Source organism: Triturus cristatus, chromosome 5_1, assembly GCF_964204655.1.
Source record: "Triturus cristatus chromosome 5_1, aTriCri1.1, whole genome shotgun sequence".
Lineage (NCBI taxonomy): Eukaryota > Metazoa > Chordata > Amphibia > Caudata > Salamandridae > Triturus > Triturus cristatus.
This window is the reverse complement of record NC_140587.1, coordinates 124,715,600-124,729,686: the sequence shown is the minus strand read 5'-3', so window position 1 is coordinate 124,729,686 and position 14,087 is coordinate 124,715,600. Positions and strand designations below refer to the sequence as shown.

General features: G+C 49.0%; 1 protein-coding gene across 1 annotated transcript in view; it reads left to right on the top strand.

Annotated features, from left to right (window-relative positions):
• LOC146830356 (uncharacterized) overlaps window positions 1-14,087 on the top strand; it is a 993,685-nt gene that overhangs the window by 443,459 nt on the left and 536,139 nt on the right. The window contains exon 7 of the mRNA XM_085603721.1: window positions 3,275-3,310. Within this exon, the coding sequence (XP_085459847.1) occupies window positions 3,275-3,310 (36 nt within the window). The remainder of the gene's footprint in view (window positions 1-3,274; window positions 3,311-14,087) is intronic.

Genomic DNA, 14,087 nt, shown 5'->3' with positions numbered 1-14,087 from the left:
CTATACCAAAGGCTTGCCGTGTTGAATGTGCACACTACTCATCGTCGGCAGTGCTAGCAGTAGCTATACCAAAGGCATGCCGTGTTGAATATGCACACTGCTCACCGTCGGCAGTGCTAGCAGTAGCTATACCAAAGGCTTGCCGTGTTGAATGTGCACACTACTCATCGTCGGCAGTGCTAGCAGTAGCTATACCAAAGGCTTGCCGTGTTGAATGTGCACACTACTCATCGTCGGCCGTGCTAGCAGTAGCTATACCAGCAAAGCTTGCAGTGTTAATATTTTGCATGCGGCTCATTGTGTAGTTACAGTAGTTAAATATCAGCCATGCCGTCAAGTTGATTGTCTACGAAAATGAAAAATAAAATGCTTTTGTGAAAGGAAGAGGTGCTGATCAGTGGAGAATGGCTTAAAGAGGAACAGAAAGGAAACAATCATGTTCAGAGAGTGAATGTCATTGGTTTGACTCTGGGAAGTTATTTACCTTGCTCTTTCCAGCACCTCCATGTTGGCAAACTCCCAGTTCCCATGTGATTTGGTTCTCGGTTGTGCTGCTTTATTAACTTAAAAATGGTGAGAATGTATACGATTAGCCAGGGGAGGGCCACTGTCTAAACACAAAAAACAGCTTTTTATTAATCACATAGGTGAAACCTATTGCATTTACCAAATACTTGTTATTTAGAATCTTCTCACATCCCTTACTGTTGATGATGAAACATTGTGTCCGTATCCATAAGCATTGGTAATAAGTTTACAATAGGGTATGCACATCTGGGAAGGGGCGTTGGATGGGGAGGGGAGGGTGGGGTGTTGTGGGCACATGTTGCAATGGGACAGACGCCCTAGAGCGCGGGTACTCATAGTACGGCCCGCAGGCCGCCAGTGCCCCGGCAAGCCTTCCTTGGCGGCCCGCGGACCTTGCAGGCTACATACCTCTGTTTTTTTATATCGCCGGTTGCAGCAGCGCGGAGCTATGGGGGCCGGGCGATTCTTTTAAAAACCATTCACTTGTTAATAAGGCTTTGTTGTATTTCACCTCTTCTCAGCGCCCCTGCATCTCCACTCTGATTGAGTGGAGATGCAGGGGCGCTTTTGAGTGGAGATTCAGGGGCGCTAAGAAGAGGTGAAATTCAACAAAGCCTCATTAACAAGTGAATGGTCTTTAAAAGACCTGTGAAGTACTTGGGTGCGGCGGCTGTGTGTGTTCCAGGGAAGCTGTCTCTGCGCGGGGTGAGGTGACAGGGACAGCAGGGTGAGGTGGGGGGCAGCAGCTAGTGAGAGCAGCGGGTGAGTTTACAGCGGAAGGAAGACGGAGTGCGACAGAGGGAGGGAGAGAGAGAGGGAGAGGGAGACAGACAAGGAGACAGAGGGAGAGGAAGGGAGAGGGAGGGAGAAAGAGAGGGAGGGAGAACAGAGGGAGAGGGAGGGAGGGAGACACAGATAGAGGGAGACAAACAGAGTGACTGAGACAGGGAGACAGAGAGAGAGAGAGAGACAGAGAGAGAGGGAGGGTGACAGAGAGGGACGGAGACAGAGAGAAAGGGAGACAAACTGATTGAGAGAGATAGAGAGAGGGAGGGAGACGGGGAGAGGGAGGGAGACAGAGAGAGGGAGAGGGAGGGAGAGAGAGGGAGGGAGACAGAGAGAGGGAGGGAGAGAGAGAGAGAGAAAGAGAGAGAGGGAGGGATACAGAGAAGGGGAGGGAGGGAGACAGAGGGAGGGAGACAGAGAGGGAGGGAGACAAACACAGTGAGTGAGACAGAGGGAGAGAGAGAGATAGAGGGAGGGAGAGACGGAGTGAGACAGGGAGAGGGACGGAGAGAGGGAGAGGGAGGGAGACAGAGAGAGAGGGAGACAAACAGAGTGAGTGAGACAGAAGGAGGGAGACAGAGAGAGAGGGAGGGAGACAAGAGGGAGGGAGACAGAGGGAGAGAGACGGAGGGAGGGAGGGAGACAAAAGGAGAGGGAGGGAGAACGAGAGAGAGGGAGACAAACAGAGTGAGTGAGACAGAGGGAGGGAGAGAGACAGAGAGAGGGAGGGAGGGAGACAAGAGGGAGGGGGACAGAGGGAGGGAGACGGAGGGAGGGAGAGGGAGGGAGGGAGACAGAGAGAGAGGGAGACAGAGAGAGAGGGAGACAGAGAGAGGGAGACAGAGAGAGGGAGACAGAGAGAGGGAGACAGAGAGAGGGAGGGAGACAGAGAGAGAGGGAGACAAACAGAGTGAGTGAGACAGAGGGAGGGAGGGAGACAGAGAGAGAGGGAGGGAGACAGAGGGAGGGAGACAGAGACAGACAAGAGCGAGACAGACAAGAGGGAAGGAGACAAGAGGGAAGGAGACAAGAGGGAAGGAGACAAGAGAGAGGGAGACAAGAGGGAGGGAGACAGGAAGGGAGACAGAGACAGGGAGACAGAGGGAGGGAGAGGGAGGGAGACGGAGAGAGAGGGAGGGAGGGAGAGGGTGAGGGAGACACAGAGAGAGAGATAGATAGAGATAGATAGAGAGAGAGGGAGACAGAGAGAGGGAGAGTGATAGAGAGAGAGAGTGATAGAGGGAGGGAGACAGAGCGAGAGATAGATAGATAGATAGATAGATAGATAGATAGATAGATAGATAGATAGATAGATAGATAGATAGATAGATAGATAGATAGATAGATAGAGGTGTGTGAATGCCGGGTCTGGTGGCTCAGTGGACGAAGGCGTCCGCTGCAGGGGCCTGTGTTCAACCTCATGGTCACAGTTTTTTTTTGCTCTAGCCCCGCCCCCTCCCCCACTACCCCCGCCCCCACCGGTGCGGCCCTCGGCCACAAACCACACTGTAAATTTGGCCCCCGAGAGAAAGTTTGTGAGTACCCATGCCCTAGAGAATGTGGGTGCTATAGAAATCAGAGCTCTCCAGTTGTTCCAGTCTGTACACAATAACTAGAGAGCCGAAAGGGGTGAGTATAAGGCTGCTTAATGGATGGCACTGCTATGTAGGACCCTCAATAGTGAACATCATGATAGCAACCCTAGATACCTTGTTGTCCTTTGTCTTGGCAAAATGCATTCACGCAAACCAAGTCCCACCTTCACTGACTGTTCTTGCCCCGTGATTTAAATGGTTTAAACGCGGACACGTATAACAACTATCTTACCATTTATATCGCGTGATTACTTGTCCTAAAGGCATTGCCCTGGGGCAGTTAGGAAAGAAACCTTTGTTTATACACTTGTATGCTGTCTCGGTTATGCAGACATGCCTGTCAACATTTTCTTTCCTTCTTTCAGATTCCGCTGCGGAAATGAGCCATCACTTACAACAACGTAAGTACTAACCACTTTTTTTAATGCCATTTTTTTTTAATGAGTTTTTATTTAGCGCGGACTTTACCCGAAGGTGTCAGAGCGCTTCACAATAGGAACAGTAATGATACATAAGGAGAAAAATTACAAGTGAGCATGTTACAAAATAAAATGTTACGTTACATGAGGCAATAGTGACAATTGTGCAAGTATCAAGAGCAAACAAAATACAAGAGGTAGCAAACGATACGTTACAAAAGGAAAAAGTGACGTGTACAGGTTACAAGAGCATACAAAGTACACGTAGAGGTAAAAAAATTGCAATAAATTGCAGACACTCAAAACACTAAAACAAAGGTTACGTTACATGAGGCAGTGGTGGCCGTTGTGCATGTATCACAAGCAAAAAAAATACAAGAGGTAGCAAACGCTACGTTACAAAAGGAAAGGTGACATATGTGCATGTTACAAAATAGTACAAAGTACAAGTAGGGGTATAATACTGCACTAAATGGCAGACACTCAAAACACAAAAACACACTGGGAAGGCACTTCTGTAGGCATGGAGAACAGAATTTCCTATAATGGAAGGACTTCCTTCAGAAAATAGAGGGCGTGATTTAAATTTGGAAGTGTCTTTGAATGAGGAGAGCTTTGAGGTCAGTTTTGAAGGCCTGGGAAAAGGTGGTGGTCCGGAGCTGAGGTGGAAGTGAGTTCCAGATTCTCACCGCGTTGCCTGAAAAGGATTGGGCCATCGATCTTTCCTTCTTGAAAGTGGGAGATTCAAGCAATAAATGTTCTGCATTACGTGATGGTCTGGAGCCTCCAGAGAGTTTCAGTTTATTCGCCAGGTAGCGAGGTGAGGAGGAGTGCAAGGCTTTGTGGGTGATACAGGCAGTCTTGTAGATAGATCTTGCCTCTATGGGAAGCCAACGGAGGGTGGATAAAATGGGTGTGATGTGGTCGCTTCTTTTGGCCCCATATATGAAACGAGCTGCTGAATGGAGAACAGACTTCAGGGGGGACAGGTGGGATTTGGGGAGGCCAGTAAGAAGAGAATTGCAGTAGTCCAATCTGGAGAGAACCAGCAATTGGACCAGGGTTTTAAGGTCGTGCTCCGGGAAGAAGCAACAAATCCCCCAAAGAAGGCACAGTTGGTATCGAGGAGACTTTGCAATGGAATCAATGTAGGAGAGTAGATTGAGTTTTCTGTCGAGTATGACACCAGGGGATTTTGCGCTCTCGACAATGATTGGTTTATTGTTCAGTAGATTAATCTGATCCATCCATGATTTCACTGGGGGAGGAGAAAGTGAGGAGGAGATGAGGAGGAATTCAGTTTTGGAGGGATTCAGGATCAGTTTACATCCAGTTTTGAATGGAGTCGAGAGTAGAGCTTAGGAAGGAGAGATCGTGAGAGGCCACCTTAAGGTAGATTTGACTGTCGTCCGCATATAGATGATAGTGGATCCCGGATTTACTCAGGAGATTTCCCAACGGTTCTAAATAGAGATTGAACAGTGTGGGTGCAAGTATAGAGCCTTGAGGAACACCTTAACCGGCCGCTAATGGAGATGAAAGACTGTTCGCTATTTTGATCATATGCTTTTTGATGACCTTCATCTGTAGGTAATTTACATCGTCTAAATATAGCCCTGAAGAAGTTCTTTTCTTAAGAACGAATCGCGTTGGCTGATTTCTCGTTTTATGAAAAAAATATATATAAGAATAAAAGGAACTTTAAGGACTTACTATCAAGTTTGGACTCTTTACTGGTGCACCTTCCTGACTCAGCTTGATGTCCACTTGGAGTTTAGAGCCGACAACGAGCTGAACATTTGTGTTGTTTGTGTTGTTTCTGCTGCCCTCCGTCTTACATCAATTACTATTTTTGAGACTGTCCTCTTGTTTCACCTATATCCAAAAGGGTTTAGCATGTAAAATGTGTACTTATTTAACATAGTGTATGATTTAGGTCTTCAAAAAATTGAAGACAGAGTATGAATCTCTGATGTAAAAAGGGACAGAAAGTGATACCATTCTAGTAGCTTAATTGCACAAACTGTAGGAAAGAAGGATCTACTCTCATGGTTACCCCCACTTTCTGCTTGATGTCAGTATGATTTTGACATAGTCTGCTGCGATCCTGCTAATCAGGACCACAGCAACTGTGCTTTCTCCCTTCAATTGACATGGTAAGTACTTTGGTACCTTCACAATTGGCTACTGGTGTTCCCTTAAAATTCACTAATATATGGTACTAAGGTACCCAGGGCATAGGTACACTAATGGTCTCCCATGGGCTGCAGCATGTATAATGCCACCCATGGGTATCTCCTTAAACTGTGACAACAGGCCTGCCATTGCTGCCTGTGTGAGTTGGTGCATGCACCTCTCACAACAGATGTACATTTACTTATATCTGAGGTCACTGCACTTAACCCCTTCGCTGCTAGGCCTTTTTACCCCCTGTGCTAAGCCTTTTTTTGGCTTTTTGGGGCAGTTTGTGCTTAAGGCCTTTGTAACTTTTTGTCCACATAAGGTATCAAAGTCAAATTTGTGTAATGTTTGTCCAGCACCCTGAGGATTCTAAAGGGACCCAGGGTTTGTGGATTCTCCTGGAGGAGACTAATGGGCATATTATCAAGCAAGGCGTTAATATTATTGCCGCTTTAGTGGCAGAAAACTGCCGCTAAAGCAGTGATAATGGGCTTGATAATTTGCCGCAGAGAATTCCAATAGAAGTCTATGTTGACACCAGAACATGGGCTTCTATGGGAATTCTCAAAGGCATATTATCAAGCCCATTATCGCCGCTTTAGCGGCAGTTTTCTGCCACTAAAGCGGCGATAATTTTAACACCGTTTCTTGATAATATGCCCCCCAGAAATTAGGCAAAATACAGCTTATTTTTTATTTATTTTTCTAAATGCAAAACAATTCCTGCAGAACAAAGCATCTGCTTTGTTCCTTGCAAATGGCATGAGCAAAGGGTTTGTGGTGATGAATCACCATCTTCTCAGCTTTCAGGGACAGGCAGACTTTTGTCAGAAAACCAACATTTTCTATACAGTTTTGTCATTTTACTGGGACAAAGTCTATTTTTCCTATTTTTTGTGCTTTCAACCTCCTTCCAGTTAGTTGTAGAAATGGGTGTGAAACTAATAATGGATCCCAGAAAGCTATACATTTCTGTAAACTAGACAAAATTCTGAATTTGTGTAGATCCTTCAAGGTTTACCTATAGAAAGTAACAGTTGAAAATTGAAAATATTGAAATTAAGTTTAAAAAACAAACATTTTTCCCAACGTTTTCACCTGTAACTGCTTCAAAATATGACAGATTCTTTAAAGCAATATACCGTTACATTCACTAGACCCTTCAGGTTGTCGAGATATAAAGGACTTGTAGGTTCACCAGGAACCCGAGGAACCCAGAGCCAATAACTGAGCTGCGTCATGCAATGGTTTTTCATTGTGTACCAGGTACATCGCAATTCATTTGGTACCAAGAAGACCAATATATTTCTGAAACAGGAACAAAATATAAAGTTTTAGAAGCAGTGGTTTTTTGCACATCTACAAAATTGTCGGTACCCATACAAACATGTGAATTAGAGGTCATTTTTCAAACTGACTTCTTTTTTTACAAATTGTCTTACATTTGGAAGGCAGAAATGCAAAGAAAGTCAATCATTAATAACAGTTGTTTTCCTATTCTAAGTCTCCCGATAAAAATGCTACCTAACTTGTGTGGGTAGGCTTACAACAGTCACATCAACAGACAGCGACATTCAAGGGCCCATCACTTTCATACGTCCACATGACTGACACAGCAATGACACCGCTGGTGGTTGACATAGTGTGTGCAGTGGTGTTTGGCTAGAAGAGTGTGTAATGACCAGCAGCAAGTCACTACTCAAACACTGCCAGCCAAATGCAAGTCCACCCACACAGCCAGCCAAGCTCCAGCCCACCCACACCGCCAGCCAAGCACCAGCCCAAGCACACCGCCGGCCAATCTCCAGCCGACGCACACTGCCAGCTAAGCGCCAGTCCATGCACACCGCCAGCAAAGCGCCAGTCCATGCTTGGGGACAGATAGGCTTAAAAACATATGGCTGATCTACCCCCAAAGAGGGTAAAAACAGCCACAATATTCACCCCATAAAGGGGAGCGACTCTTGCCCAAGGGGTCGCTCCCCAACAACACAAAAACAATCCCTGGCGTCTAATTGGTTCTGCCTCCCAGATGGGCTTAAAAATATAAGGCCGATAAGGGGCAGAAACAGCCAAAATATACACCCCATAAAGGGGAGTGACCCTTGACCAAGGGGCTGCTCCCCAACAACACTAAAACAATCCATGGTGTCTAATGGCTTCTCCCCCCTTGGGGGACAAATGGGCCTAAAATCATAAGGCTGATCTGCCATCAAGGGGGGTAGAAATGGCCAAAATAAATGCTCCCTAAAGGGGAGTGACCCTTCCCCAAGGGGCCGCTCCCGACAAACATAGTTCCACTCCCTGGTAGGCTAGTGAGCACACAATAAAAAAAACTTTATTTGAGCTAATCCCCCTGCCCCCGGGGGGGCACAAACGGTCAAAATAAATGCTCCCCAAAGGAGAGCGACCGTTGCCTAAGGGGCCACACTGCAAAAACATATTTTTAAAAAAAATCCCTGGTGGCCAAGTGGGTACACAACTAAATTAATTATTTTTTTGGGGCCGATCTGCCACCCCAGTGGGGCCAGAACAAATTGCTCCCCAAAGGGGAACGATTCTTGCCCAAGGGGCTGCTCCCTGAAACACAAGGCACTTACTTAAAACAAAAAAAATCCCTGGTGTCTAGTGGGCATTACTGCTGCATGATCACGCCCCATGCGCAATCTTGTAGCAGGAATGCTGAAAGGAGACATCGGAGGAAAGAAAAACCCTTTCCATACCTCCGATGCCTCTTTTATAAATCCCCCCACTCTCCCCGACGAGAAACTCACCTCTTTTCCTTGGACGTGGTGGAAGCAAATGGCTTCCAGCGTGTCCCATTGCATCCTATGACTTCGGTGGGCGCTGCACCAGCGCTTCCCCATGAGTGGGTGCCAGGACGGCCTGGAGCCGTCCGGCGCACACGCCCACTGTGACTTCGGACAGCTCCCGGCCGTCCGATGCATGAAAAGGGTAAAAACATATAAGTCAACTCTATGGCAGGCTACTTAGTCCTGAGGGCAGGGTGCTTGGTTATAAGTGTGAGGGTGCCCCTGCAAGAGCAGGACAGCCCTAGAACACTCGGAGTTGATTTTCCAGGCTTTGTAAGTGAAGTCAGTCATTTTTGGCCATATAGTGGACATCAGTCATTATGGGATGTCTAAACCAATCAATCAATCAGGGAATTGTGAACGCGCTGAGGGTCTCAAGGTGCTGAGGGGTGTGGGGGTGTTTCCGCAGATCTGTTTAGCAGAAGAGCCAGGTCTTAAGGGTCTTCCTAAAGGTGTTCAGGGAGGGGTCGCGTCTGATGTCTGCCGGTAGCTCGTTCCAGGTTTTGGCTGCAATGTGAGAGAAGGATATTCTGCCTGCTCTGGCTCTGTGGATGCGTGGGGTTTCGGCCAGTGCGAGGTTGGAAGATCGGAGGTTTCTTTTGGGTACATGGAAGTTGATTCTGTCGTTGAGGTATTTGGGTCTGTTGTTGTGTAGGCATTTGTAGGCATGAGTGAGGATCTTGAAAGTGACTCTTTTCTCCACGGGGAGCCAGTGGAGACTTCGTAGGTGTTGGCTGATGTGTTCGTGTCGGGGGATGCTGAGGACGAGTCTGGCGGCGGTATTCTGTATTGTCTGGAGTTTGCGGAGTAGGGACTTGTTGAGCCGGCGTAGAGTGCGTTTCCAAAGTCCAGTCTGCTGGTGATGAGTGGGTGGGTGACTGTCTTCCTTGTCTCAGGGGAGATCCACTTGAAGGTCTTGCGGAGGATGCGGAGGGTGTTGAAGCAGCTGGAGGTGATGGCGTTGACCTGTCGGTTCATGGTGAGTGATGAGTCGAGTACGATGCCGAGGTTCTTGGCGTAGTCTGAGGGGGTAGGTGGGCTTCTGAGGGCGGTCGGCCTCAGGTGCTGTCCCATGCAGAAGGGGTGGTACCGAGGACGAGGACTTCTGCCTTCTCGACGTCGAGCTTCAGGCAGCTGTTGGTCATCCAGACTGTGATGTCTTGCATTCTTTTCTGGGAGTTGAGTTTGGCAGTGGTGGGGTCTTTGGTGAGGGAGAGGATGAGCTGGGTGTCGTCGGCATAGGATATGATGTTGAGGCCATGTTGTCGGACGATGGCTGCGAGGGGGGCCATGTAGATGTTGAAGAGGGTGGGGCTCAGGGATGAACCCTGTGGGACTCCGCAAGTGATTTTCATGGATTCAGAGATGAAGGGTGGGAGTCTTATCCTTTGGCTTCTTCCGGTGAGGAATGATCGGATCCAGTCCAGGGCTGTTCCTTATATGCCTGCGTCGTGTAGTCTGGCGACTAGTGTGCGGTGGGAGACGGTGTCGAAGGCCGCTGATAGGTCGAGTAGGATGAGGGCTCCGGAGTGGCCTTGGTCCAGGAGGGTGCGGATGTCATCTGTGGCGGCGAGTAGGGTGGTCTCTGTGCTGTGGTTGCTTCGGAATCCGGATTGGGACTGGTCGAGGATGGCGTTCTCTTCAATGAAACGTGTCAGTTTCCTGTTGACTGTTTTCTCTGCAACTTTGGCTGCGAAGAGGAGGAGCGAGATGGGCCGATAGTTCTTGAGGTAGGTAGGGTCAGCTGTGGGCTTCTTGAGCAGGGGTCTGACTTCTGCGCGCTTCCAGTCATTTGGGAAGGTGCCTGTTTTGAAGGTGATGTTAATGGTGTGTTGTTGTTTGGGTGCGATGGCGGCCGCGGCTCTGTGGTAAATGTGAGGGGGGCAGGGGGCGGTGGGGTCCCCCGAGTGGATGTTTTGCATGTCCAAGGCAGTGTCTTCGGCCGTGATTGGTGTCCAGTTGGAGATGGTGGGATGGCTGGTGTTTCTGGGGGGGCCATCTGTGGCACCTGGTGGATGGTCGATGAAGTTGTCATAGAGGTTTTTGATCTTGAGGTGGAAATAGGTTCCAAGCTTCTCGCAGAGGTCTTGTCTGTGGCTTCGCTGCATGGGTTGTTGAATTCTTGAATGACACTGTAAAGTTATTTGGAGTTGGTGGAGTAGGCCAGGATTTTGTTGTGGATGAAGTTCCTCTTGGTGGCTCTGATAGGGTTGTGGTAGTCCGCCATGGCGTCCTTGTAAGTGGTGTGGTTTTTGGTTGTCTTGGTGTTTCTCCAGTTCTTCTCCAGGCGTCTGCAGGTGCGTCTGACTTCTTGGAGAGCGGTGATGAACCAGGCGGCTTTCCTGGGGCGTTGTCTGTCGGGGTTGCGTAGGGGGGGAGCTTGTCTGCGCAGTTGGAGATCCAGGTGTGGAGTTCTCTGGCTGCGTCGTTTGTCTCGGGTGAGGGTGGAGTTAAGTTGCTCGTCGGTAACCTTGCTCCAGTTCCTTTGTAGTGGGCGTAGGGCTGGTTTGGGTGCCTTGGGTTTGTTGATGGCTAAGTGTATGCAGTGTTGGTCGGTCCATGGTGGCTGCGTTGTGTGGCTGAATTGGAGGGTGTTTCCTGCCGCAAAGATGGGGTCGAGGGTGTTTCCTGCTCTGTGGGTCGGTGTGTTGACGAGTTGTTTAAGTCAGATGCTGGCGAGGTTGTCACGAAGGGTAGTGGAGTTGGGGTCGCTGGGGTTGTTGAGGTGGAAGTTCAGGTCTCCAATGAGTATGTAATTTGTTGGAGCGATGGCGTGGGTGCGATGAAGTTGGTGATGGTAATGGCGAAGGGTGTTCAGGGGTCTGTAGAGGAGGGCTCCTCGGAGTGTGGCTTTGGGGGTGGTCTGGATATGGAAGTACAGGTGTTTGGCAGAGGAGAAGGTTTCACTGGAGGTGGTGAGGCGGAGGGTGCTCTTGTGGGCAATGACGAGGCCCCCTCCTGGGTGGTTGGGGCGGTCTTTTCTCTGGATCTTGTATCCGTCTGGGATGGCGGTGCTGATGTCGGGGGTGGAGGATGCATTGGTCCAGGTCTCTGTGAAGAAGGCAATGTCGGGCGAGAGAGAGTCGAGTAGGTTCCAGATTTCCATGGCGTGTGTGTCTGTGTACGGAGTGTACGTTGAGGAGGATGTATTTTAGGGTGTCGCCGGTGCTGGCGTCGGCGCTGTTGGAGGCCGGGATGGCGGTGAGGGTCTGGCGGCAGTGGAGGCAGAAGAACTGGCCGCGTGTGCGGCCACCATTAAGTAGGGGAGGTGGGAGGGAGGAGAGGCTGGGAGGCAGTAGCGGGGAAATTCCAGGGGGGAATTCCGGGGCGGAATTCCCAGGGGGAATTCCAGGAGGGAGGGGCCGCAGGTGCAGCAGCGAAAGGCGAAAGGAACAGGCAGGCACGAGAAAATAAAAACAGTGGTGGAATTAGAGCAAGACACAGATGGGCACAATAACAGTGCACAACACGGAAAAATTAAGAACAAAAATGGCTGAGAAAGGTTACGGTGGTTGCAGGCAGTCTGGTCCTAGTTGGAGCGGGCAGCAGGCGTAGGAGCAGGTAGCAGCCTCGAACCTCCCAAGGTGGAGGACGGGGTCTGGAGGCAAGAGACGGCACAGCGGAGCTGCGGGGAGAGAATGGACCTAGACCAAGGGTCGGAGGTCTTACTCGTGCTCCCCCGCAGCGGCCGCCATTAGGTAGGGGAGGTGGGAGGGAGGAGAAGCTGGGAGGCGGGAGTGGGGGAATTCTGGGGGGAGGAACCACAGGGGCAGCAGCGGCAAAAGGCAAAAGGAATAGGCAGGCACGAGAAAATAAAAACAGTGGTGGAATTAGAGCAAGACACAGATGGGCACAATAACAGTGGCACAACAGGGAAAAATTAAGAAAAGAAAACGGCTGAGAAAGGTGACAGTGGTTGCAGGCAGTCTGGTCCCAGTTGGAGCTGGCAGCATGTGCAGGAGCAGGCAGTAGCTACGAACCGCCCAAGGACAAAGTCGGGGTCTGGAGGCAAGAGACGGCACAGTGGAGCTGCGGGGAGAGAGTGGACCTAGACTGACTATATTGTGGCTGTAGAACCCGGTCATGTTTGGTATCAAACATGTTGGAATCATACCCCAACACCGATTCCAGTGTAGGAAGTATGATCCCGTGTATGGGGGGGCTCCTCAGGGCATCCCCTGGACTCCCGGTAACAGCTTTTCAGGTTCTGCAAGCAAGCTAGTGATACTTTCGACCACAGACACAATTCTGCCTTCCTGCTGCGGAGCAGAGGAAGATAGAACAATAGGTTTCCTGTCACAGGGAGTTGTGACCACCTTCTAGACAGGACTTAGGGCCAGATATAGATAAATTCAATTTAGCGAGTCCTTAATAGGGATTTTTACCGAATCGCTATTAAGGACTCGCTAAATGGAATGTGGATAAAAATCGCAAAGATATTTGCGATTCCTTAATATTCCTTAATTGCTAATCGCAAATTGAGATTCGCAATCAAGGATTACCATCCCATTCATTCCTATGGGCCAAGAGGCCCATAGGAATGAATTGGATTTACGCCCGCAATTTGAGAGTAACCAAGAGGCACTCGTAAATTCCGGACGCAATTTCAAGGGTGCAAGGGTTCCAAAAGGAAACCCTGTTGCACCCCTGAAATGTGCATGTGTGAACATCTGGCGCACATACATGCCCTAAGGGCATGAATGTGTGCCACATGGCACTTTTAAAAAAGCAAAAAAGTGCTTTTTTAAAGGAAATCGCTAATTACCACCAACTTGAAGTTGGTGGTAATTAGTAATTCCTTAAGGCCAAAGTGCACTTTCTTTTGTGCTACTTACATTGCATATAAGGAATCGCAATTTGCGATTCCTTAAATGCAATCGCAAAATAAGGAATCACAATTTTTGCGATTCCTTATTTTGCGAGTAGGTTTAATCTTACCTACATTGCTCAAAGCCAAATTGCGATTGCAAAAGCTGAAATTCTGAAAATATCGGCGTTTGCGGTCGCTATTTGGCTTTCTACATCTGGCCCTTAGTGGGGTGTGGATGCTTGCCAGCGTCACCAGACTGCTGTGAAGGGCACATTTGGAGCCCTCCTTGCAAACTCCAGTTTGAACCAGTTCAGGAACGCTTAGTTCACGCTCTGGTGAAAAACTGGATAAAGGGCACAGGAGTATCCTCCTCTCTTTCCAGTCCCTCCTCTGGGATGGACCCAAAGTCGTTTCAATCCTTTCCTTAGGGTATTTAACGGCTACCCTTTAGGTGGGTCCTCAGATTCATTGTGGTAAAAGACTCAACCCAGAAACTATGTCACTCTTCAATTGCCTGGTCACTTTGTTGTCTGTGCTTCATCCAGGTTCTTCAATAGACCTGTCAGCATCTAGGACACCCAAAGTAATCTCCCTTGGAGTGAAGGAGTCACTCCCCTGCATCTGCATGCACCTCAATGAAGCTGACCGGTCTGCTGATCCTGTTGTTATTCAGACTTACTGTGGCTCAGCAATACGGGTGGTGGTTCTGCAACTCTCTCGAGGCCTCACCTGTCCTCCCTATAATTTTGGGGTCAGTATCTCTTGTTGGAACCTCTGGGACAGAACTTCTGTGCACTGTGTCGACTTGCCGGTTCAAAGGCTTTTTGGCTTTGCACTCCAGAGATCTTCAGGCTACAAGACTCTCCAGCAGATCACTTCCTGAAGACCAGCGTCCTTACCACAGTCCTTGTATCGTGGCCCTCCATCTTTGGTGAGCTGACTAAGGTCCTCTTGT